The 25853-nt window shown below is 48.1% G+C and overlaps 8 protein-coding genes across 8 annotated transcripts; 4 read left to right on the plus strand and 4 right to left on the minus strand.

Moving 5' to 3' along the window:
* Positions 1-315: 315 nt before the first annotated feature.
* RhiXN_11534 (tyrosinase) lies at positions 316-1583 on the plus strand (the record flags this gene model as incomplete). Its single annotated transcript, XM_043331349.1, has 7 exons — positions 316-583; positions 636-694; positions 748-936; positions 989-1124; positions 1185-1258; positions 1311-1520; positions 1572-1583. The coding sequence occupies 7 exons, from the start codon at positions 316-318 to the stop codon at positions 1581-1583; spliced, it is 948 nt and encodes a 315-aa protein (XP_043184859.1).
* A 580-nt stretch (positions 1584-2163) lies between these two features.
* On the minus strand, positions 2164-5255 carry RhiXN_11535 (homeobox KN domain protein; the record flags this gene model as incomplete). Its single annotated transcript, XM_043331350.1, has 3 exons — positions 2164-3898; positions 3949-4642; positions 4709-5255. The coding sequence occupies 3 exons, from the start codon at positions 5253-5255 to the stop codon at positions 2164-2166; spliced, it is 2976 nt and encodes a 991-aa protein (XP_043184860.1).
* A 434-nt stretch (positions 5256-5689) lies between these two features.
* RhiXN_11536 (homeobox domain protein) lies at positions 5690-7672 on the plus strand (the record flags this gene model as incomplete). Its single annotated transcript, XM_043331351.1, has 4 exons — positions 5690-6149; positions 6204-6313; positions 6372-6485; positions 6536-7672. 4 exons carry the CDS (start codon positions 5690-5692, stop codon positions 7670-7672), a joined length of 1821 nt encoding a protein of 606 aa, XP_043184861.1.
* Positions 7673-11793: 4121 nt separating this feature from the next.
* On the plus strand, positions 11794-13062 carry RhiXN_11537 (uncharacterized protein; the record flags this gene model as incomplete). The annotated part of the gene is made up of 3 exons (XM_043331352.1): positions 11794-11947; positions 11997-12142; positions 12205-13062. 3 exons carry the CDS (start codon positions 11794-11796, stop codon positions 13060-13062), a joined length of 1158 nt encoding a protein of 385 aa, XP_043184862.1.
* A 1732-nt stretch (positions 13063-14794) lies between these two features.
* RhiXN_11538 (uncharacterized protein) lies at positions 14795-15785 on the minus strand (the record flags this gene model as incomplete). Its single annotated transcript, XM_043331353.1, has 3 exons — positions 14795-15541; positions 15598-15679; positions 15736-15785. The coding sequence occupies 3 exons, from the start codon at positions 15783-15785 to the stop codon at positions 14795-14797; spliced, it is 879 nt and encodes a 292-aa protein (XP_043184863.1).
* Positions 15786-16379: 594 nt separating this feature from the next.
* On the minus strand, positions 16380-17423 carry RhiXN_11539 (C2H2 zinc finger; the record flags this gene model as incomplete). The annotated part of the gene is made up of 3 exons (XM_043331354.1): positions 16380-16578; positions 16639-17290; positions 17348-17423. 3 exons carry the CDS (start codon positions 17421-17423, stop codon positions 16380-16382), a joined length of 927 nt encoding a protein of 308 aa, XP_043184864.1.
* Positions 17424-19151: 1728 nt separating this feature from the next.
* On the plus strand, positions 19152-23373 carry RhiXN_11540 (DNA-directed RNA polymerase III subunit C6; the record flags this gene model as incomplete). The annotated part of the gene is made up of 13 exons (XM_043331355.1): positions 19152-19161; positions 19220-19598; positions 19652-19784; positions 19839-20129; positions 20178-20369; positions 20429-20725; positions 20799-21522; positions 21612-21778; positions 21831-22635; positions 22695-22942; positions 23000-23090; positions 23158-23261; positions 23311-23373. 13 exons carry the CDS (start codon positions 19152-19154, stop codon positions 23371-23373), a joined length of 3504 nt encoding a protein of 1167 aa, XP_043184865.1.
* Positions 23374-23522: 149 nt separating this feature from the next.
* RhiXN_11541 (uncharacterized protein) lies at positions 23523-25558 on the minus strand (the record flags this gene model as incomplete). Its single annotated transcript, XM_043331356.1, has 7 exons — positions 23523-24092; positions 24230-24691; positions 24835-24922; positions 24978-25032; positions 25085-25220; positions 25272-25481; positions 25535-25558. The coding sequence occupies 7 exons, from the start codon at positions 25556-25558 to the stop codon at positions 23523-23525; spliced, it is 1545 nt and encodes a 514-aa protein (XP_043184866.1).
* Between the last annotated feature and the right edge of the window lie 295 nt (positions 25559-25853).

Below are 25853 nucleotides of genomic sequence, written 5' to 3' on the forward strand. Positions count from 1 at the left end.
ATATGCCTAGTGATCGTGCGTGTGACTAGATCCACGCTACTTTCGGGTAGGTGATATGGTAATTGCTGCACCTAACCGCGACTTGCACGGCCCGAGACTCTATTTGCTCTATCCAATGTCGCCGAACTGGACCCACACGAAGTAAGCATGAGGTTAATTGTCCCTTGGGCGCTCGGGCTGATTGGCGAACCATCGAGCTGTATGATTTACCGCTTGGCACTAGAATAAATGAATCCGTCTCTCTCGTCGAGTTCAGCATCAGTCTCTCAGTTTCTCCCAATATCCTCTGAGCAGCGACTCCTCTTCACTATAGACATGTTCGCAGTCGCCCAACACACCGTGTTCCTCTGGACTGCTCTTCTGTTCGTCCTCCCAGCTGTCATTTCAGCACCCACCAAGTCGACCAAATGCACCTATCCCAAGATTCGCCGGGAGTGGTCCACTCTCCCGCAGTCAAAGCGAGATGCGTTCCACAAGGCGGTCAAGTGCCTTCAGAGCAAGCCTAGCATCGTCGAGACCGGCGGAGTCGCTAAGAACTTGTACGACGACTACACCTACGTCCACTATACCATCAATCAAACCAGTACGTAAGCCAAGTTGCGAGCGATCGAGCGTAATTAACTTTTTTTGTCTAGTTCACAAGGTGGCTGCGTTCTTCCCTTGGCATCGCTATTATCTCCTTATCCGGGAAAGGGTAAATCTATTGCTCTTAACTCTGTCAAAGTCACATTCTAATGTCCCCCCAAGGACTTGAGCGACTGTGGGTATTCTGACGGAATCCCTTACTGGGACTGGACCCGCGACGCTGGTAGCGTGAGCGACTTCAAAAACTCGCCGATATTCAATCCCAAGACGGGTTTCGGAGGAACCGGCTATCCCGAGGGCGACAACTCGACGGCAAGCTGCGTCAAGAAGGGGCCATATGCTGGGATGCGTGTATGTATAATTTTGCAACTCCCGGATCGTCAGCTGAACCCAATATTTATAGGTCAACTTCCCCGAACCTCATTGCTTGAGGCGTAGCTTCAATTTGACCAGCGATATGCCGGGCAATTGGACAAGTTCGGTAGTGAAGAAGATCATGGATTACCCAGACTACATCCGCTTCTGGAATGACACTGAGCGTAAGCTCCCTCTCCCCCCATGACAAAAAAAACGTGATTCGAAATAACCTTGGTTCATAGGCATTCCTCATGATAACATCCACCGCGCTGTCGGAGGAGACTTGAGGCGCCAGTTCTCACCCAATGAGCCTCTCGTATGTTGTCTTTTCGTGCGTGTACCATGCACTTGCTGATATCCCTGGCTAGTTTTTTGTTCACCACGCCCAAGTCGATCGCATGTGGACCCTTTGGCAAGGTCGTAACAAGACCCGGCTCTCGGATTACGGAGGAAATACTGTCCAGAATACAACCGTCAACACCGCTAGCCTCGACGATACGATGAAATTCTTGGGTCTGGCAGAGGACCGATCTGTCAAGAGTTTGATGGACACTTTGTCCAATGGGCTTTGCTACAAGGTGCGTTTCAATAGCCCGTAAAAATGAATTGTACTGATTCGAATCATATAGTACGATGGATGACGAGTGAAAGGACTGAAGGACCGAAGAGGCGGCTATATGATTTCTTATGAGTTTGCAGATTTCGGAGATGATTCACCATGTCTTTCTTTACGTTTCTTCCTGGGGTGTTTTTTTTTTTGGATATCGGACTTGTACTGAGCTTTCACGGAAAAGGACTTACTATGTGTGTACCATATTTGAGATCCTGTGCAGTGCTGTTGCACTGTCACCACGGTCTATTCCCAACAATTTATATGTGTTCAACTGAATCATGTGAGGGAAAATTGGCCGAGGCGGATTCGGACTTGTCGTTAGTAGAGTCGCTCAGCATGGCTCGCGAAGCCGTTCAGCCGGGCCGAGTTTTAGCACCACTCATTGTGTAGATCCTCGAATTGATACAGACAAATTGAGTTATATTCGCGAATTCATGTACGAAAAGTATGTAGAAAGAGCATGGACGAAGCGAAACCCGACAAATTAGATCGACCAAGAAAACCAAAGATGTGCACATGTACAGCATAAACAAATATTCAAAGCATACAAAACCACACAAACTAAAGCTACAAAAAAAAACGCTAAGATATTCAGAGATTTAATTAAATCACGACCGACCGCCCTCGGGCAACAGCTGCTTTTTCAGCTTTTCTTGCGCAAGCAAAAACTGTTTGAAATGCTCCTCTTGTTCACGCTTGAAGCGTTCTCTCATTTCCTCTTGGGTGCGCGTAAACTCGAGTTCGTGTTGCCTGAGGATCGAAGCAGCGTCTGGTACTGGGGCCGCTGTGGGCGCGTGGTTTGGCGCGGGTGCGTACTGAACTGGTTGGGGTTGAGATTGAGGGAATACGGGTGTGTGGTGATATTCTTGCGAAGAAGGTGAAGTGGAATGGTGGATGTATGCGTTGCGCCGCTCATGGCTCGGGTCGTAGTGATGGTGCGCTTGGGCAGGGAAAGAACGAGAAGGCGGTGGAGAAGGCGAAGGGAAAGACGGTGTTGATGGATGATGGTATTGCTGAGATTGCGGTTGCGGTTGAGGCGGAGGTTGAGATTGCACTGGTTGAGAATAGGGAGTTTGCCAGAGACCTCCCGGACGTCGGGGCTGCGATTGTGGCTGTGACTGTGGCTGCGATTGCGATTGCGACTGGTGGGGTTGAGGGTGGGGGAAGTTGGGAGCTGGAGAATGACTTTGAGGGTGAGGGAATGATCGCCGGGGCTGTGTCGGGGGGATCGAAGGAGTACGAGCGTGCTGAGGACGCATATCATTCTGCGGCTGGGACGGATGTGGCTGGGGTGTGACGTACCCCATCGAAGTTCGTTGATGAGAAACGGGAGCTCTCGATTCTGTGGGCACGGCGTATATGGGATGACTATATGCGCCTTGATTCCCGGCGTAATCTGCATTGAAACCAGAGCTATCTTGAGAACCAGGCACATTGAATTGATGATGTTGCGCGTCATGTTCGCTCGGAAGTTGTGCGAGCGCAGCGTTTAGCCAGGACATATCAGAGTCGCCATCCCCAGTCGGTGTAACAGTGCTAGCGGATGAGTATGGCGAAAGTGGAGGATGTTGGGGGGCAGCAAAATTGTTGTAAACTTGGGGTTCGATCGGAGTAGCCAAGTTTGGAATAGGGGTATGAGGCTCGGTCTGAAGCGGAGTCTGGTTCATGGACGAACCGGGTTGATGGTTCGCGACGCTAGTATGCAGGAACGGCGTCATGTTAGTCTCTTGATTCAGATCGACGGACATCGCCGGGAAGGTATCTTCGGTAAATAATTCGAAGTTGTCGCCACCAAACATACCACTTTGAAGCGCATATTCGGCTAGTTGCTGGGAATATCTACGAGGTTGCTCGCCCGGGACTTCAATAGGAAGTCCGAGACTCGTTGATGCAGCTGGCATCGGCACATCCTGGGACCCGGATGGGGGCGCAAACTCGCCAAATTCAGAATCCTGTGCGGGAGCCGGTACGGGAGTAGGACTATTTTCGCTGGGCGGCAATTGTGTGGTAGAAGTCGTAGGCGACGCCCATTGGATGGAAAATAGTTGGGACAAGTCGGTCATTGCAGCACCATCAGTGTTTTCTCCAGCACCGGGGAACCCTTCAAAGGTGGCTGCATCACGGCGACGACGCTTACTGGGTGACAAACCATCGGGGAAAGCACTCGTCTCGCCCGATCCGCCAGGATAATTAGTATCTTCGCCAAATCCGGGCGACTTTCGCTTCAGAGGGTTGGCTTGGGCAGCGAGCATAGCCTTCTTAAGAGCTTTGCGTTCTTTCTTGGACAAAGGATTTCCGTTTTCGTCTACCTTAGGAACTCGAATCTTAGCCATTTGAGAAGCACTATAGTCTGAATCAGCATCCATGATACGCATATATAAGGGTCCACCTACTCGTTTTCACTCTCTCCCTCCTGATCCTTACGACGTTTGGGGCTATCCTGCGAGCCGTCGTCGTCATCGTCTCGTTTGCGCTTGTTCAGTGCCAGCAATTTTTCGTGTAGTTCACGCGCAGCGTGAATGCCTTGAACTGCGTTCTGCTCAATTCGCTTTCGTTCTTCCCGATCACGCTTTCGCTCTTCTTTGCGCGCCTCGCGTTCTTGTTTTCTCTTTTCTCCGTCCATCTTATTCGCGCGTGCTTCTCGTCTCTGCGCCTTCTTCCGTTCTTCATGCGCTCGCACCTCCTCTTCCGTCCACGGCTTGATCTGCAGAATCTGGTCCCACCCTTCACCGTACACCTCCCGCGACACCATGTCCACCACCGCCCGCATCGCCATCACCTCCTCCACGATCGACTGGTCTACCTTGCAGCCCGGTGGCGCAGCCCCGCTCGGAAGTGGGTTCGGCGGAGGTCGGCCGGCGACCTGGGCCTCGACACGGGCAACGAGGTCCCGCATGATCTCACGCTTGGATCCGGCACGGTGCTTGTATATGTCCATCCATTTGGACCGGCGGCGGATGTTGACGAACCAGAGGTTGAGAGAGCGAAGGGTGAAGTCGGGAGAGGACTGCTTCAAGATCTGATGTTTCTGTACGGTTGTTGGGTACGGGTCACCAAGGTGGGATAGAAAGAAGTCTCGGCAAGCGCCTGCAGATGTGGATGAGATGTCAAAGTTAGCTTGGGGTATGTAACAGGCCTTCAAAGTGATCTTACCAAACTTCATGGAGTCAGTAGGAGGAGCGGTAACAACCCGGAGCTTCTTGCCGTTTTCGTTCGACGGCCCTGGCTTTTCGCCGACTGGTGTCGGCCTGTTGGCTTCGGTGTACACCCGGCGCTTCGGGTTGCCGGCAGGGGACTTGGGACCGCGCTTCGACTTTTTGCCCGACTGCCGTACTTTCCCGGATTTCCCGGCTTTCGACTTATGAGACCGGGCCGAACGCTTGTGGCGGCGCCGGACAGCCTTTGTGAATATCTCTTGGATTGTGTTGGCTTGCCTTGATGATGCCTCTGTACCCTCGTGCTCGAATCGCATGAATGTCGAGCATATCGTGCTGAGGGGACGGGTAGCGTTTGCGAGTATTTGGATTAGAGCTGCGGACGCACGCCCGTCGAGAATAGATTGCTGGGCTTGAAGAAGAATCGACTCAAGGTGAGTAGAAAAAACAGCGCATGCATCAGCTCCCGCAGCAATGGCCTTCAGAAACTGAACCTCGAGAGTTTGGATTTGCTGAATCAGGTCGCTGTCTCCGACACAGCTCATGGCGGTTGGAGGGTGGTGTCGAGGTGTGGTTGATGAGACTGGAAGTTGGAGGTTGACACCCTCGGACAAGAGAACAAAAGAACGATGGGCCGAATCTCTATTGTAACAGTCCCTCACATGCCCAAACATGCCCACACAAGCATTTTCCGCCGACAAACGCTGAGGCGGTATATTATCACAAGGTAACTGCTGTGGCAAGAGGTCCGGAGACGTGGCCTCAGACATGGTAAAAGACCGTGAGAGACTGAGTGACAACTGAGTCTCCATTTGCATGAGCTTAGACTCGAGTATACATGTGTTTGTGCATGTGTGACATGCTTGCATCCGGTTGAAATTGCATTGTTCGACTTCGGTTGCAGACTTCGAACCTGCAGACTTCCACCCTCACTCACAACCCCTCCCACAACCATCTGCTGGTTTGAGGTTACGAAGTCATGGACAAGTCCTTATTTCATTCTGTCTTTCAGACCATCCAGAAACATGCTACTTTCACACCTGACCAACTCGCTACTGCCTCCAGGGATCATCCACTGTTTGATTGCCACTTTGCCCATACGCCAATATCTATACCATTACCGGATCTCAATACGTGCTTGTCATCTTTCAACCTACCTCCACACCTGAACAACGAACTTCAAGCGCTCCTGACCAAAGATTTGAGCGATGATGGTACTTTCATTGCGCAAACCCAGCAACGCTTACTTCAACAGCTCAGTCGACTCAGTACATCGTCAGACCCTACAAGGATCCCCTCCCTTGTCCACGCCGCCCTCGATGCATTTCTTCGACAGTCGGTCAATTCTCGAATTGAGGCTTTGTGTAGTGAAATATCTGAATTTAGTCTCCAAGAGCACTCTCCTTCTGACTCAGATTATATTTCCGACTCTGAATCAGGTATGTCATTAATAATCCACTAGAACATTATTTAATTCATTACAATATATATAGTCCTGGATGAAAGCGATAACGGCGAAGAAGACGAAGAGACTGAGGGGTTGGCCGATGATGACGACAATGCACCCATTCGGCCCGAAGAAGACATACCTCCATTAGAAACAGTATGTACTCGCACAGATTTAGTTCAATTAATGAAATTTAACATATGTGATCATTCAGAAATATTTGCCTATATTTGAAGCCCTGCACGAACGAGGCAAGGTTCTTACCAAACCTGAGAAAACCTATTTGGTCAATATGACTGGCATGACATACAGACAAATCACCATTTGGGTAAGTGATTATCAGGCCAGTTTTCAATATACAAATTGAATTGGTTCTAGTTCCAGAATCGACGAAGAGGAGAACTCAAGGAACACGCCCAACGCACATCTCTCTCCCACACCGGTTCCGTTAACTCCTGTGCATCGTCCGAGGTCTCAGACGATGAGGGCGACCTTGAACAAAGAATCGCAGTCCCCAGACCTGATGCTACCTTCGATATCCGCTCATGGCGCCTCACATCAGCGCTCCCTATCAAAGCTGGTACCTATGGGTCGTTTCCTACTAGCCCGATGAAAGTGAATTTCGATAATTCTACTATCAACTCGGACTCCGATTCCGGCGATACAGACTTGTCAGATGATTTCAACGAAGGAGCCGATTTGCTGCCCAGCATACATGCCCCTTCATTATCTACTTCAATTACTACCATCAACTCTACTGCAGCCTCGAACAATTCATTGCGAGAGGTTTCGGGAACGGCAACAGGGCCAGTCAACTATAACGCAGATGATTCCACTAAGGCCAAGGCCACCTTGCGTATTACCAAGGGTCTCCCCACGCGCCACAATGATTCAAATGTTATACGAACGATACCAGTGCAGCCTTCGTTTACTTTCAACTTTGGACATGCCAACCTTCCGTCGACTCAATCTCCACCGATCTCCACACCCCCGCATTCGGTCACATCCAGCGCACACGGTCTAACTATTCAAGTGAATGCTACGCTCCCTTCATCGACTACAACCCTTCAATCTTTATCTCAGGAGATTCCTAGCACTACTGTGCTTATGCCTATTCCAGTGCCTTCCAGCGGGCTCTCTCCACAAAACTCTATTTCAACCCAATCTTCGCAGCGATCTTCTACGCCATCAGGCCATTCTGCGTCATCCCCTCGTCCCATAACAAAGCCTCTTCCTCGTCGCACCGGGTGCGCACCTCGCCCTCGACCACCTCCCCGTGCCAGTCCTCCCTCAGTTGTGACTTCTGGCACTATTCCAGGCTCGAAGCGAGCTTCCATTGTATTACCCCCATCGAGTAATCCTTCGTTAGGAAACACAACGTTGGGCTCTTTATTGTGTCCTAACCAGCCAGCGCCGAGAATACCGCAAGACATGGAAGAGCGACTAACTGCAATGGCAGGTCGTATGGGCGTTGGTTCGCGTGCAAACCCCGAAGCCGGCACACCCAAGCATTAGAGAAGCTACCTTCCACCCCTTCGTCTCGACTACCCGCCCAAATTACATCGTACTTTCATTCTGGCTGACGCCTCTCCCTGGATTAGCTACTTCTGTTGTCTGCTGAATCGACACTACTGTCTGCATCTGGCCAGTATACACAACATTTCTCTGGATCAACACCATGAAAACCACTATAGTATGACTGGAGATCAGTCTCCTTGCTAACTTGAACTCTACTTCCAAAACACGCTCGTAAGCCGTACTTCATATTATGTGCTCTTATTTCACGCATTCCGTATTCGTTTTGTTGAAACATTTGCCCTTCATTGCTTTTTCTAACTCCGTTGTAATAGCCCTCTTATTGTGTGTGACCATCTTATATGTACTTCGCCTTGCTTTGTATGTTTCGAATCCAATTCATGTATTATTATTTTGCACCCAGGCTTTCAGACCGGTCCGACGCTTCTCCGGACTGCTCTCGAGAATGTGATCCGACACACCTTGGGCCACAGATGCTTCGGCGAGTATAAAGCCAGGATGCCTTTCCTCAATGGCAACGCCAAGCGCCCACGCGACGAGCCAAACCAACCTCCTTTTCCACTGCCCACTTGCAGAGGATAGCCACAAGATACTTTCCGAGGCGGCACCCGATCCCAATCTCTCTGCCCCCTTCGAAACATTCAAGGTTCTGGGAGCGGTTGCAAAAATTATATACCGCTCTGAAATCGGCCTCTATAGATAAATCCACTTGCCCCAATAGCCCTTATAGCCCGACCCGACATACCGGAAAGGCTCTTTCCTTCTCATCTACGGCTGACGTCTGCCGTTTCGTGCTTTTCTTTTTCTCTTTCATCCCTATCTTTCATCACTGCTTTACCTTGTGCTCATTGTCGGGTCGTGTCGCGCAATGATGTCGTTTCGTGTTCTCTTATGAGCGGCTTGCCTTGTTCGCGCATACAGCTCCCGTTGGTCTATAACGGAACTATAGTAAAAAAAAAAAAAAAAAAAAAAAAAAAAAAAAAGACCTAACACCTGCTTTACAAAGTACGAACATTTAGCTATAATGCACTTATGGGCGACCCAGCTTGCCACTTATTATTTACATCCTACATAAGCACCTACAGCAGGTGACAGAATTAAATTAACCTACCAAGGACTCCTGGACCACGCTCACCATCGATTTGGCTATATATACATTCGCAGACTACAGTACTTATCTAATCTAGCGCATGGAGATTAATCTCATGATCAGCGCTAATCGATTCTCAGTGGTCGTCCTTTTTATCGATGTCCTCAACAAAATCTCCCGTAACATGTCATGGTCAGTATAATGTCTTTGCTACAAGTTATTGCCCTAACCCGTTCCGTAAATAGTGTTGGATTCCACACTTGGCAAGCCAGCCGCCAATGTTGGTGTCAGACTGGAGGGTATGGAAGGACCATCATTCGTGACCCTAGCTTCGGGGTATGCTCGAACTATATTTTTAACACATTTAAATAACCCTAGGTTACTGTCCAGGGAGACCGATTCGGATGGCCGATGCACAAACCTCCTCCCAGCCCAACCTCGCTTAAAGGCTGGTATATATAAAATGATATTCAATACGGGACAATACTTTGAAAAGGATAAACGTGATACCTTTTACCCGGTCGCTGAAGTACGATAATTCCTACACTATTGGACTCTCAACTTACCCCACCATAGATCACATTCCATCTTTCCAAACCAGACGAACACTATCACATTCCGCTACTTCTTAGTCCTTGGTCATATACTACTTACCGTGGTAGTTAGAGTTCTAGTATCGCTTATAATGATCTGCTCACTGCCGGTATTCGCTATAATCGCATTGCGTGACTAAATGAAAATTAACCTTGCCTTGCCGCTACGGCCCGATGTCCTTTCACCCACTTGCTTCCCATAGCACCGGAGTGTTACGAGCTCCCAGTCTCACCTCTCTTGGAGCTCTGGCCATGATTTGCCAATTCAAACTCTGCACACGAGCCCTGGAGCGTGTTCCTAGATACGCGACCGGTTCCTTGCGCACCTTTGTTTTACTGTTTTCTTCTGCTCGTTGGGTCATCGAACGTGGAGCCAAGGGGTTGACCGTGTTTCATCGTCAACGCCCGCACGTCACAATCGTTACTTAGCATTAGCACACCCAGTAGCACAACTCCCATGAGCATTTCCCTAAAATGTGCACACCACCACCGATAAGACCAATTCAAAACATGAGCAAGTTTAGCCTTCCCGTAAGCCCGCCTTACGGTGGAAAGTGATTGGATCATAGTTCACGTTTTTCGTGAATTTTGATTGCAGCGCCAAACCAACCACCACAACCCTCGCATACATCCGTTGTGGCGCAGCGCCATCCGTTGGGTGGGGGTTGTTTCTCTCAGACTGGCAGGCCCATAAATCCAATCAAGCTCCATTGTTTGGATAGTTGCCAGAGATAGATAGGACACTATTTAGATTAATTCTGTCAAAATCGACACGCGTAAATTAGCGTGTTCTCGTAAGTAAGGGATAGCATCTAGGCATAAGTTCTCTGATATCAATTTATGGTATACTCCGATCAGGATGGGTAGATCAAGGCAGTACATGCTATCAAAAATTAGCCACAGATTAAGAATGTTGCAAGGCGCAGCCGTAAATCCTGCCGAGGAGTAGTCGACTGAACGATCAAATATACCCTTCCAAATTCTGAGAATATAATAACCGACGGCGGACCACTTCGAGAACCATGCTGGCAAGAGGGAATTTACTAGGGAATAACTGGAGATTAGGATTAACGGGCCATTGACTTTGTTACTCTATATTCCTATAATCAATTGATTCCAACTGCGCGACAACGATGCTCTTCGTCAATCAGCATACATGCAAGGATTCAGCCAGACATCTATGCGTTGTAAACGACTTGGTTGTCATTGAGAAATACGATATCAATACCTTCAGATAAGTCCCAAATGGTGAATAAGTTATGTCTATAAATTAAATAAGCGTATAATTCGCCTTCCGAACTCCAGCTGGGGTGACGGCGACACGCTGGGTCCAAGATTGGAACCCCGAACGGGTATGCGCTGCCCCCGGGGCATCAAGAACCTCAGTCCACGATCTAGGACGTTGCTCCGTAATTCCGTAATTCCCATCGGTTTTCGAGAGGCCAGATTATTGAGGAAGCATTCTGTTAAACATCATTAATCAATCGTCCCGTAGACTTCTTTCAGGTCAAGTGCCTATGTGTATTTTATGCTTCCATTGTCTTTCCGTCAAATACCTTACATGGAATACTTATTGTTACCAAAGTTATCAAATACCTTGAGTGCTTCTTGATGAGAACCCTGAGCAGCATCTATAAGCCTCAACAAATCCCTTACATGGTTTATTTTCCACACGTTGGATATATGCTATAGTAGTATCATTTCTCGTGCATTAAATTCCTTCCTTCCCATTTTTCCGAGTTATGTCACAAGCATCGGCAACTAAATGAAAAGGCCGATAAACACCGAAAGCGAAAGCAACGCGGAGGAAAGCTACCCCTTGCCCATGGGCCCGCAGGTAGACAGGCCGTCAAGCCCATAAGGATGACAAAACGAAGGCCTGCCCCCACTCTGGATAGTTGAAGACGATTCAAATTCTTGTAACTTGAGTGGGGCAGTCTCTGTCTATGTATCTTATACTTGTAAGGTGAGGAAGACAATTCTATCGGATAACCACTCGGTTTATATAATCTCACCCCTTTGACCTTTGTGGCAACCTATCGTTAGGACAGCCACCACATGGCCCGATTCGTTCCTGTGCCGTCAGTCTGGGATGAATGAACCGCGTCTGCTATCCCTATGATGTCGCACGCGAGAATTCTGATTTCAACCTTGTGCTAGGATCGACACTGACAGATCGAAGAGAACTGAAACTGGATCAGTGGGTCTCGAGGTCTCCCGGAAACTACCTAGATCTTCCCAAGTTCCTGGGATGTATTTTGCGTTGTTCAGTCAATCACCGGAGGAGCGCCTAGGAATTGGTAAAAACAGTGTCTCCGTGTTTTGTGACAGAACTTACCTATAAGTATAGGGCAGGGCATCCTCTTTCACCCACTATGCACTTTTAGGTCCCCAGTGGCTCGTCGGCGCCGGCGACGATGGAGTCCATGTGCGGCAAGTTTCCTTTGGCGAACCGACCCAAGTTGACTCGTCGCAAGAGGAAGAATTTGAGCCTCACGCCCGGCGCGTCGATCACTATGCCTGATAGGCCACGAAGAGGGGGGAGCTCCCCTACAACGGAGCCCGCAAATAGTGAGTTTGATGGCTTATCACTCTTGCAAAATATTAATCACATCTGAAGCATCGGAGGAGACGATTACTGGTACATCATCTACTACCCAGGCCTCATCCACATTTCTTTCTGTTCCTGGCCCCCATAGGAGGGCGAAGGGGACTAAGCAAAGTCGAAAGCGTGGTGGAAACCCTTATAGTTGGATGTCTTCTGATGTAAGTGGCTCGCATCAGCACTGTAAATGCGCCGAGACTAAGTTGCCCCTTGGCTGACCAAGGATAACCCTTCGTCTCCAACAACTGATGAGGCCCTTCCCATCACTCCTCACTCGGATATGTCTTCAACTTTCTCGGCATCTCCTCCGCTGTCAGCTCGACCACTGCAGTCGCCCGTATTTGGACGAAGAAATGCAATATCCGCTGGCCCTCGTGGGGCACAGATTGGGTTTCTTCCCGAAGGTCGCAGCTATAGCCCAGCTGGTGGGCCTCTGGTCCCAACTAGTACTTGGCCTCAAATGACGGGGGGACCAAGTCATTTTCCTGCTATGTCATTCGATGGGCTTGCTCATACACAGTCTGACGGTGCCCTTTCTACCCATAGTCGGGTCCTCGATCAACGTATAGGTGCTGAGTACAATCAACCTAATCTTGGGTTGCCTCAAAATATTCTGCCCTATGATATCAGCCAATCATCATCTTATTCAACGACTTTTATGAGGCCTGTCGTACCCGGCCAATCTTGTCAACTTTTTGATCAGCCATCCGGAGATCGTACTGAGCCCTCCCTGCCTACTCAGACCTTCATTTGGCAGGATTTCACGTCAAACCATCCGCCTATCAACGGGGCCGAAAATCATCGTATCACCAATAGTAATTTCGATCCAGAACTACCCAATGCTATGCTTCCTCCCAACATAGTTACAACAGGTTACGGCGGATCGTATGTCAATGTGAATTCACCCAATCCAGAGTTCAGTTCCTCGAGACTTTCGACTGAATCTATGGCTACATTTATGGCCGGCCCGGATACCGAGAGTCCTTCGCAGGGTATTTCTATGGGTCCTTACCAAGTGCCCACTCCTTCATCGCACGAGAACGTACATTCTCTTGCCTCTTTGGCGTTCAAACGCTTTTAATTGACACAATGAATTGAAGAGATTAATTATACATTTTCGTAGAAATTTCATCTCCTTGCTTTTTCCTGCTCAGTATATTGGACAATGGTCTACACGACCGCTATGCTCATTTCGGACTGTTATCTCGTAGTCTATCTTGCCTCTGCGGACTATGTTCTTATATGAATTGTTTCTCACGGATGTATTTCTCATTTTCTATTTCTATAGACTCGAACTAATTCATAATAAATTTGTTTCTTCAATTGCACTAGCACAAAGGTTATTGACTACAGGCTTAATCTAACTCCCACAGGTAGCTAACAAAGGTTACCTAAGCCTCGTTGGGCTTGTCGGCACGACAACTCTGAGGTGGCGAGGTCAAGCTCTAAGCCTCGTGGGAAAATAAACGATAGAGCAAGGCGGTTATCCCTGTCAAACCAGCCCAGGTGTACAAAAGTAAAACGAGCAAAACAAAACAATGCATCTACTTCAATATAAGCAAAACCGGTAGTAGTGATCCTCCCTTTTACAAGTAGCTGAGGGCCCCGTTGTTCCCAGAGTGGTAGAGGTGCAGGCTGAGAGTGAAACATAATGAGTGACCAGAGGGTTCATCCACATGATGTTTGAATAGGTAATAGAGCTAGATCAAGCCCAGTAAGAACAATTTAGCTCAAAGCACGAGATAAGTTCCATTGATATGGCTTTGCCCTCAGAGTATTTCACAGCAGACTTTTGGCCCTCGAACCATGGCGGCGAGAGATTTAGGATAAGTCATTCAGACCATGATGTGAGCCGCTAGATAGTAACTTAGTACGTAGGGAGAGCCGGATTACGAGGAGGAAACATTTGGTGTCTTGAACTGAAGTGGCAGAGGGCAAGTCCGCGTGTTTCTTGCGAGTAGGATCAGCAGCCAACATGGATATAGGGCGACTTCTCCGTAGGGGCGTCTATTTGCCTTATCACGTGAGGTTGGGCCCGCACATTTTATATTTTCTGGCGCATTAACCCCTTGCATTCAGTAGATGGAATTACTCCGGAACCGAAGCTGTTGGGACAACGAAGTCGCAAAGAGGATACAAGGTTTAGACGAACCACATCTGAAGTAAAAGCGTTGGACAGCGATTTGGTTAGTGGTTGTGTATAGCCTTGAAAGTGAGAACTCGCGGCTCAAGAAGTTGGCCGATGGGTGGTAGTAAGATTAATTAGCCAAAGAAGCTGCTGTTTTACCTTCTTATTACATCACGAATATTATTTATAGGGGTTCAATCTTGGTGGCGAGGAGCACTATTCGCAAGTATAGACGCTGTTGCTGCTGTTGGTACCAGCGAACAGGCATATATACTTACAAATATAGATAACCTCAGCCTGATATTGTAGTGGGATTGTATAGATCCGGGCTCTCTCAAGTACGGCTTACACAAGTATATCTGCATATAGTCGCATATAGCGGCATCCCTATTTGCTTTCTAACAAGTGGGCTCGATCAAGATTGGTTATTATCGATTGCACATGGGTGGTGGATGGTTGGAAAGTAAATGATTAACAAAATCTGCTATGTATCAGTGTGGTGTAGGCCGAAGAGGGCGAGCGAAATTTGATTTTTATAAATACTCTGTTCATAACTGCTTGAATATTTAAAACGTGTCACACGCGCGCGGCTCAATCATCCAACGAAGAACACATTATGGAAGGCATATTGGTGGTATATACAGATTACAAGCTTATTTCCTGGTTCATACATAAGGTAAATTCACTAGTGGGTGCTGGTGGCTGGGCTTGCATCGCTAATCTTGGTCGAAGTCAACCCTTCTGCCAGTTTATTAACAGCCTTGTCATCCACTTTCTCAGGAGGTGGAGCACCTCCTTCGGTAGTAACATGGTGCGACTCCGTCTTGGGCTCCGCAGGGTAAGAAATAGTAGCAGGGGAGGCGATCTGACTCGACACTGACGGGGTCTCTGTAGAAGCAGAGGAAGCTGACCCAGCGGTAGCGGTGGTAGAAGATATCGATGGCGCAGATGCTGCAGGCGTGTCAACGACGGGATCGGAGGCGAGTGGGTTAGGAGCATTATCGCTTTGTGATTTTAAAGCAGTATCTTTGTAAGACGGAGTAGTAGGGCGGGGTGATTCAGAGTGAGGTTTAGCGGTGGATTGTGTAGATTGACCTGTAGCAGCAAGCTGAGCTTGGGCTGTCGCCAAAACACCCTTCGTGGTTTGTAATGCAGATACAGCAACCCCGGTAAGAGTGTTTGTTAAGCCACCTGCGTGGGGGCCTTCATGTCCAGTAGTTCGAACATGAGCGGTAGAATGGGTGGTTGTTGCGCCAAGGCGCTCCTGGCCGGCGGAGACATAGGTTTGAGCTTTGCCAAGTGCAGCACCAACTAGATCGCGGGCTTGTTCCATGTAAGATGCGGTGGTAGCTTTGGCCTGCTCAACATCTGCTTTTCCTTCGGCGACGGCTTCTTCCTTCTTGACGCGAGCTTCGTTTGCTGCTGCATCGACCTATATATAGGGTTATGATCAGAAAAGATGATAGGTAGTGATAGTGATAGACCAACTTTAGACTGAAAATCGTCTTGAGATTCCGTAGCCCCTTCTTTCACGATATTGCTGACGTCGCTCGTCTCTTGCTTTGCGCGCCTGTATGAGGACAATATATGTACAATATCAGAGCTACTATGTTACACCATGCTTACTCGGCGGTATAGGTAGTTGATTGCACGGATGCAGCGGTAAAGTTGGACATAGTTGTATAGTATAGATCCCAAGCTTGTGGTTGTGGTTGTGGCTCGATGTACGCTATCCGAGGGAGGATCGCGTTCTTATAGGGAGGCCCGAATCAATTTATAACGTTTTGACGCCATCAGGTACGGGAGGTGACGTCATCTGGTGGTTCAGGGCTGAGGCAGGATTACAAGTCTTAAGAAGGCTGGTGTAGTAATTAACAACAGTAATACAATTGGAAAATATTTGAAGGGTATGTGTAAAAGGTGTATCTCAATTCAATTACGAGGTGCGTCCGGGTGATTCACTGAAATCCTCGAACTCAACAATAACTGGGCCCTAATTATTGGCTTTGAAGATCCATGAGGCTAGAGTTTTTCGAGGCGCACAATTGTTGTATTTTATCGCTCTTATCTATGTGTATACATATGTTAAAATTTTAAATACACGCTGTTACCCTGTAGACTCCCAAACTCAAGTATGGACGACTGACAGATACAACAACGATATATAACCCGAGAAGACACCTTGAAAAACTGTTTTATACGCCATATGCGCCCTCGCTGATTCATCCTGAATTGTTGACTCGGCTCACATTTATTCATCGTCTTTTCCTTTATCCTTTGCTCGTGTTCGTATTCGTGTTCGTGTTCATATTCGTGCTCGTCATCATACTGTTCCTCTTGTTCGTCTTCTTCTGGCTCTCGCTTAATCTCCGCTTCATTTTCCCTTTCTGTACCCTCAGCCTCTGTTCCAGCCCCTGACTTTCTTTGGCACGTGCTTTTTCTTCTGCACGCATTTTCTTGTACATTATGCTGTATAGTTGTTTGCGGATAAAAGGTGAGCGCATATAGAACATTGCAGTGACCACTTACTTGCAATATTTACCCTGGGGCTGTTGACGGTGACGAGCAACAGCATCAAGGCGCGAGTAGACTTTGCCACACACTTCGCAAGCGTAAGATTGTCCACGTCCTGCACATCTATCTAGTGCCGCCTGAGCTTTGGAAACCGCCACTTCATCCAGTTTTTCTTTGGCATAGCTGAGGTCAATCTCAAAATGGGGGCGCTGATGTCGACGTAAGTCTGAGAGACGAGTGCAAGTTTCCTTGCAAGGCTCTTGTTCAGGAAATTGTAGCGGAACCCAGCGACAGCTAAAATTCGGAGCCTCATTTGGTAGCGAGTCGTATTCTCCTGAGGACCCTTCTCTTCCCGAAGATCTTGTACGCGGAGTCCTTCGGTGTCGAAGAGCCACGGCGCCCCTCACTCCACGGATCATACTTGGACCAGGGCTTGGGCCAGGTGAGCTTTGACTGTGTTGGCTCCTATCGTCCGGCTCCGATGCCAGACGTACAAACTTCGATGCCGAGCCGGGAGGTGATATACTGATTTCGATATCTTCAGGTTCCCAGTCGGCGTCTCTATCACTAAGTGAGTCTTCTTCTTGAATTTGGAGATTGGAGGCACCGGGTGATTCTCGTGCTCGACGTTTTCCTAGAAGCTTCTCAGACGTTTGGCCGGTGTCCACTACTGTTGTCGTGAGCCTGAAGAGCATGCGCATACAAGACAAAGTCAAAGAGATACCATTTGTAGTCTCAGAGTCTGTATCTTTCCCTGGCTCGTTGTGGTCCGCTGAGAGACCTTGAGATGAAGAAGCCATCACTTAAATTGTTTATGGAGATGCAAGTGGATAGATAGGGTGCACAAAGTATTAAAGAGAGCCCTCTTTCGACCGACCGCTCACATGGACATGGGCTTAGGGCTTCAGGGAATGATGGTATATTATCATGAAGAACTCTTTCAAACTCAGCCCGATGGTACTAAAACATGGGCATGTTTGTTCTCTCGAGGAGGATATGTGCTGGGTAAAAAAATCGTCCCCCGGGTCCTAAAATCTAGCGCGTGCTTGAGAAACCAGAGTCTAGCTCCGACTATACATATCGAAGGGAAAGCTGGAGTGAGGTGTTGAGTTGATACCGGCAACGAATATGAGCGTTCATGGGATGCGTGGCTGGTCGCATGGCAGCTGTTCCGGTTAGAGGGCGCCTTCGGGCTATACCTATGTGGCACCTCGGCTCTCACTATGGGTACTGTGCAAGACATTCAACATTGACCTGTTAAGGGTTCAAAACTGGTGGCGAACGACCGGGGTGGGGATGATGGGAGGGAGAGGGTTTCAGCTATGGGGAGCGGCAAGAGCAGGCGACGCACATATATTGTTCAAATACGCCAAATCCTTTGGTATATTCAAGTGGCGCTAGTGATACTGTTTATCCTGTTGGTATACCGACAAAAAATGTCGATCTTACAGGGATAAGATAGATTATCATGGGACTCTGTTGGGGGGATTGGAACGGCAGCGTCTATATCTCTGAAACGAATACCTGGGTACTCGCACTTGGCTTACGGCTAATCATGCTGGGAACGCTCACGAGAGTTGCTGGAGTGTAGATTGGGGGGATGGTGGTAAAAGGGAAAGAGATGGCTTAGTTAGGAACGTAAGACGGCGCGGATACCCATTGCGAATATTGTATCTTCGGCCGGGGCGTATGAATGGCCGACAAGCTCTTAGATAGACCCTTTGCTGGCCATAGTACGGGGTGCAGCGGAGTGCGAAATATTATTTTACACAAATCCTTCGATCACAGCGCATTTGTCCACTATGCTCAAGGCTTGAAGTAACATAGAAGCGAGAGCTCATAAGCAGCAGGATACAATCATTTATGTAACTGACGCCAACCAATATGATGGGTGCTGTTGACCCATGGTCAAGTATACTACGCTGAAAACTAAACGCTCAAAATACGAGTTCCATAAAAGCTGGTGATGACACTGAATCGAAGGGCGACAGGATTCCTTAGCGGCTGTGGTAACACCGATCGCTTCGATTTACGCCATACAATGGGTGAAACCATCTGATAACAAAGTGGCTCTGTTTGAGAACATTGGGCTGCTTCCATGCGAGCATCGTTCACAATATGTGTCCCGAAGACTCTGGCTCTGAGATGTTTGGGGCTTCAGGAGCACTTATAGTTATTCCCTAGTATGGCGTTATAAAAAAGGCAAGTTCCAGGAGGCTATAATCAAAATTAATCGTTCAATGCTTTCCTCAGAAGGTATAATTTTAGGCACTCAATCTATCTTACTTAATAATATCACGTGAGCTATTGGCGCTTACTCTGAGCGTGTTTGGAGGTTTCCTTCGTAACCGCGTTTGTGGCTCGGTGAGTCGGCATTGCTTGACTCAGGTTTATGCATCCTCACATTTGCCGGCACTCATCTGTACTGTGCATTTTGATACAAAATAACTGCCCGGCTGTATAGGTCCCTTCAGATTTGTTGCGATTGTTCTCACCGGGTCCCACAACATCCTACTTTTGCTGCAATTATGAGCGGAGGTAAGCGGAAGCCACTGGTCCAGGACAGAGAACATAATTACCTACCTGATACTCGAAGCTGGATATGGCGCGTACAGTCAAGACTACGAGGATTATCGAGACCAGGACCAAGCAGATTACGACGTGGATGACTATGATGAAATCACGCAGGAGGATTGCTGGACGATCATAACATCGTTTTTCGATGAAAAGGGCCTTGTCAGGCAGCAATTGGACTCCTTTGATGAGTTTGTACAAAATACTATGCAAGAATTGGTGGACGAGAGCGCGGATCTTATTCTAGATCAGAGCGACCAGCATACGGGTGCCGAAAACGACGCCACTAAACGCTATGAGATTCGCTTTGGCCAGATTTACCTCAGCCGGCCAACGATAACTGAAGCGGATGGTAGCGTTGTACCTGTATTTCCTCAAGAAGCTCGCTTGAGGAATTTAACGTGGGTACTCAACTGTTGGATCAATGGTCCCTAGTTCGCTAACAGGTTTGCAGTTACTCAGCGCCTCTGTATGTCGATATGACAAAACGTGTCTTGCATGGTTTCGAGGACGAAAATGGAGAAACTCAATTTCGGCCTGAAGGGAATGGGTTGGAGGAACGGGCGGACAAAGTTTGGATAGGAAAGGTCGGTCGAAATATTCCTCTCTGCGTAAAGTTCGTTCTCATCCTTGCGAGTTAGGTCCCTATCATGCTTCGCTCTGGATTTTGCATCCTTAAAGGCCTTGAGTCGAAGGACCTCTATGATTTGAATGAATGTCCCCTTGACCAGGGAGGCTACTTCATTATCAATGGTTCCGAGAAGGTTTTGATTGCACAGGAGCGGATGGCTGGAAATCACGTTTATGTGTTTGCCAAGGCCCAACCTTCTCCCATCTCGTTCCTTAGTGAGATTCGGAGTGCGGTCGAAAAAGGCGGCAAGACGATAAGTACTATGCAGGTGAAGATGTTTCATAGGAATCAAGATAAAACTGTGAGTTTATCCTTAATCTGACGTTAAGATACTAGAACTTTGTTCCAGCTTGGGAACGTAATTCGAGCATCTCTTCCTTACATCAAGAACGATATTCCAATATGGGTTGTTTTTCGCGCACTTGGGGTTACTTCCGATCGTGACATTCTGGAACACATCTGCTACGACCGGGATGATACTTCAATGCTCGAGATGCTTAAACCGTGCATTGACGAAGGATTTGTGATCCAGGAGCGTATCGTAAGTGGCTGTCGTAGGTGACATGTTAGAGCTCACCTGAACAGATCCACTGAGGACAGAATGCACTGGACTTTATTGGGTCACGTGGAACTACGACGGGTTTGAACAAGGAAAAGCGGTTGCGCTATGCACAGGAGATTCTACAAAAAGAAATGCTGCCACACATCTCAATGGCAGAGGGCTCTGAAACTAAGAAGGCCTTCTTCTTTGGGTACATGATTCACCGACTGCTTCTTGCTGCGCTTGATCGCCGCGAACTTGATGATCGTGATCACTTCGGTAAAAAGCGCCTGGATCTAGCGGGACCACTGTTGGCTAGTCTCTTTCGTATGTTGTTCAGGAAGCTTACCAAAGATGTATATCGATATCTACAAAAGGCAAGCTACCTCGTTTTTCAACGTAATGTTATCCTAATATAATCCTACTTAGTGCGTCGAATCGAACCGCGAATTCCAGCTTCGTTTGGCAGTTAAGGCCAATACTATAACCAATGGCCTTAAATATTCCCTTGCCACTGGCAACTGGGGCGACCAAAAGAAGTCCATGTCGGCTAAAGCAGGCGTGTCTCAAGTGCTAAATCGATATACCTTTGCGTCTACACTCTCGCATCTCAGACGTTGCAACACCCCACTCGGAAGAGAGGGCAAGATAGCCAAGCCACGTCAATTACACAACACCCATTGGGGTATGGTCTGTCCTGCAGAGACTCCAGAGGGACAGGCATGCGGCCTCGTAAAAAACCTATCGTTGATGTCGTGCATCTCTGTTGGATCTTTGTCTGGGCCGGTTATCGAGTTTTTGGAAGAGTGGGGCTTGGAGAGCCTAGAAGAGAACGTGGCAACCGGCAACTCTGCTTCTGCGACCAAAGTCTTTGTGAATGGTGTCTGGCTCGGTATTCACCGCGACGCTCCTAACTTGGTCAAAACCCTACACCGATTACGGCGCATGGATCACATCAATTCGGAAGTCAGTATTGTTCGCGATATCCGCGAGAAGGAACTCCGTATCTACACTGATGCAGGCCGCATCTGCCGACCTTTGTTTATTGTCGACGAGCAACAGAAACTCACCCTCAAAAAGAAGCACGTTGAATGGCTACAGAATGGGGTCGATGAAGAAGGCCAGGAATTCAAATGGAAGCAATTAGTCAAGCGTGCGTAATCGAACTACTTGACGCAGACGAAGAGGAGACTGTTATGATCAGCATGACTCCCGAGGATCTCGAGAACTCAAGGCGTATAGAGGGAGGAGGGTATGTTTCCAACGTGAACGATCCCGATTGGGATCCATCTGGCACCGCGCGTGTCAAGAGTGTACCCAATATCCACACTTGGACACATTGCGAGATTCATCCCAGCATGATTCTTGGTATTTGTGCGAGCATCATCCCATTCCCGGATCATAATCAGGTCAGTCTCCCTACACATAGGCATGCGTTCATTTGCTTATGCGTTGGAATAGTCGCCCCGTAACACTTACCAATCCGCTATGGGTAAGCAAGCAATGGGTATTTACCTCACGAATTATCAAATTCGTATGGACACGATGGCGAACATTCTATACTATCCCCAAAAGCCACTTGCAACGACTCGATCAATGGAATACCTAAAGTTTCGAGAGCTACCCGCCGGTCAAAATGCCATCGTTGCTATTCTCTGCTACAGTGGCTATAATCAAGAAGATTCAGTCATTATGAATCAAAGCTCAATTGACAGAGGATTGTTCCGTAGCATGTACTATCGAAGCTATATGGATATCGAGAAGAAGGCTGGCGTCTTAAATTTGGAGGAGTTCGAAAAGCCCACCCGAGATACCACACTTCGCATGAAACACGGTACCTATGACAAGTTGGAAGCTGATGGCTTCATCGCACCTGGAACTGGTGTGACGGGTGAAGATATTATTATCGGCAAAACAGCCCCCTTGCAGGCAGATAGCGAAGAGCTTGGACAGCGCACTCGTAGTCATACCAAACGCGACGTTTCCACTCCGCTCAAGAGCACAGAGAATGGAATTGTTGACCAAGTGCTTATTACGACCAACCACGAGGGTCACAAGTTTGTCAAAGTTCGTGTGCGTTCGACACGTGTTCCACAGACTGGAGACAAGTTCGCTTCCCGGCACGGTCAGAAGGGTACAATTGGGATTACCTATCGCCAGGAAGATATGCCCTTTACTGCTGAAGGAATTACGCCCGACTTGATCATCAACCCACACGCCATTCCTTCCCGAATGACCATCGGCCATCTTGTCGAGTGTTTACTCAGTAAGGTTGCGACCTTGTTGGGTAACGAAGGGATGCGACACCTTTTACCGAGCTCACAGTAGATTCGGTATCTCAACTCTTGCAGCAAAAGGGTTACCAATCACGCGGCCTCGAGGTCATGTATCACGGTCACACGGGGAAGAAGCTACAGGCGCAAGTATACTTTGGTCCAACGTATTATCAACGCTTGAAGCACATGGTAGACGATAAGATCCACTCTCGCGCTCGTGGTCCTGTTCAGATTTTGACTCGCCAGCCAGTCGAAGGTCGTAGTCGTGATGGAGGTCTTCGATTTGGGGAGATGGAGGTGAGGCTGAGATTGGCACAGCACTATTTTCACGTGGCTAATTTAATTGCTGTTTAGCGTGATTGCATGATTTCTCATGGCATTGCCGGGTTTTTGAAGGAGCTCTATTCGAGGCTAGTGATGCCTATAGGCTGCATGTCTGTGACATGTGAGTCCTCCTACCTTAGGATCTCTAGACTCTTTTTGACCACCCGCTTGCAGATGCGGACTCACAGCCATTGCGAACTTAAAGAAACAGACGTTTGAGTGCCGAGCCTGCAAGAACAAGGTCGCAATATCGCAACTGCACATTCCATATGCTGCAAAGTTACTTATCCAAGTGAGTTGGCTGGAGTCGCCCTATCTCCGGTATCGCTAAACCCTTTTAGGAACTACAAAGTATGAATATCGCGGCACGGCTGTACTCTACGTCCACTGGGCGAGTCCGATGATCTTAGGTATATTAATCACAGCATGTAATAGGGTTCATGTCGCTTTCCAATGTACACGTTCTGATGTAGGAATCGAAAATCATAAGCACATGCGATCAAATAAAATCGATGTACAGGTATACAACCCAGTATAGATCCAGGTCGTGCGCTTATACATCTACGCGGATTCGCTGCAGGATCGGAATAATGCGGTCCCATTCCTCCATTGCCGACTTATACAGCTCGATTTGGCCGTCGGCGAGATTCCCTAGCATTTCTTTCATCTCTGCTCGCTTAGCATGTTGGAAAATGGCGTGTTCTTTGAGAGTTTCGTCACTAAACGCGTTAGAAACCTCGTTGGCATTGGTAACAGCCTCTTCGAGCTGAAAGTGTGTGTGTAAGCGCGCTTCCTGCAATGTAGAATGAAATACCCTGCTTGCCTCTTTTATTTTCTTATCCAATTTATCCATCCGCTCCACACGGCTCCGATCATCATCCGCACCTCTCAGAGCATCGACCTTCTCTCGCAAAAATTGTCCCAATCCAGCCCTACTTCCAGCCCTTCCGCTAATCAGAGCAGAAAGCCGATCGCGTTCGGCGGTTACTCCAGATAAATAGTCCGAGAGCTCTTCAAAGTCCAACTGCTTTTGGTCTCGCAAACGAAGTACAGCACGTTGCGTTTGTGCGTATTGATGTAAGGAGTGTAAGTGAGATAATAAAGGATCGGCCGTGTCATGGGCCTGGAAAATCAAAATCAGAACATCAATATCAATGGAGCATGGAAAGTCGGAGAGTGCATTGCAACGTGCTCATGTATAGTCAAAAGCTGGGGATAATGGACCGGGCAGAACGATGGGCGAGATAAAAATAAACTCACGTTGTGCTTCAGAAGCGCAGAAAACTCGAGGAGCGTGTTGGAAAAATGATTGAGCGGGTCTGTGATCCCAGACTCCAAGAAACCAAGGCCTTGGACTGCAACGGCAAGGTCATGGTAATCGGCGGCCATATCTAACAAAGAATTGAGTGTTAGCTCGGTCATATCGTACAAGCCGGTCCCCAGAATTCTCATGCCCTGTTCTGAGTGATGATAGGGCTTGTACTTGCCTATTGTGCGTGATCTGCTACGACCCCAAAGTCTTTCTTGTATCGTTAAAGCTTCAATAAATCTATCGCCGGAGTCGCGCATATCAATAAAGCGGTCATCAGGCTTCCGAACCCGAGCAAACGCGTTCAGAAGCGTGTCAGAAACCGCGTCAAGTAGTTTCGCGGGTGATGCTGGGGAGCGGTCCCGGTCATCCGGATGAGGTGGATGGGTCAAATGAGCGTGCATCTGTACACTCTAGAGAAGTCGAGATGAGCACTGGAACGATACAAGTTACGCGGGAAGTAAAGAATCGAATGAATAGTATTCGACAACATGAGTTGATGTATTGGGGGTGATGATGCGTTGTGATTTGTGATAAATAAGTTTATGAAACATACCCATTCTGTGGACTCAAAGAACGCGCGAACGAGTGTACTCCGTTGAAGTGTAGGATGACGGGCCAACCGCTCGAGGAATCGGTGGAGACTACGAATTAATCATGAACATGAATCAAAAGTAGGCGAGCTGAACATTGGCTTACTCGAGGCGACGCTTTTCGACAAACTCAGGACCAAAGCGGTCGCCAGTTAAGTACTCTGTTATACTCTAATTAATAAAAATCACACAACAAAAGCACAATAAACTAACCCATCCGATGCTTGTCAGGTAACGGCGGCACCACGCATGCTGGAAAGTCTCTTGACAAATGTTCGCGAAGGAAAACGAAATCCTGGAACCTCCGACGAGCAGATGGATTACTTTGAGAGAATGTTGGCAAATTGGTCTAATATATGTTCGCTAAGGTTATGTCAGACTATCCATACAGTCGACTTACACGGGCTTCAACTTTGTATGATATGTAGACATCTTTCGTGCCATCGAGCTCCTTCACGGGGTCCTTGACTTGAACAAACAAATAGCCGCTCCATTTAGGTGTACTCGCATCTCCGTCTCCGGTTGAGTCCACACTTTGTCTGTATCCGGGCCCACTGGCGCTTGATACTCCAGGCGTTTGCACAGGAGACGTGACAGTTTCGGTTTGGAACTCCGGGTCGTATGGATCTCGCACAGGCTCGGATGCCTGGGTGTCCAAGTAACACTGTCGAAAATATCTTCATCCATGGCTAGCAAATGTCTGCACTAGAATGTATCGATCGGTTAATTATGGGCGTTATATCTCATTGAACCGAGCCGGCAACCCAGAAATCCTATTTCTTACCTGCTACGGTGGCTGTTCTAACAGAATTAATTTAGATTCACTTACTCTATTTACATCAGAGACAGATTTAGGAAGAATGCACGAGTCTTAGACGAAAGCCTGCGCTACAAAAAAATCAAAACCGCCGGACAAGTATGGATCTCATCACAGCTACATATCGCTATACTCACTCTGTGACGAAAGCCTGCGCTACAAAAA

The sequence above is a fragment of the Rhizoctonia solani genome, chromosome 12 (assembly GCF_016906535.1).
Source record: "Rhizoctonia solani chromosome 12, complete sequence".
NCBI lineage: Eukaryota > Fungi > Basidiomycota > Agaricomycetes > Cantharellales > Ceratobasidiaceae > Rhizoctonia > Rhizoctonia solani.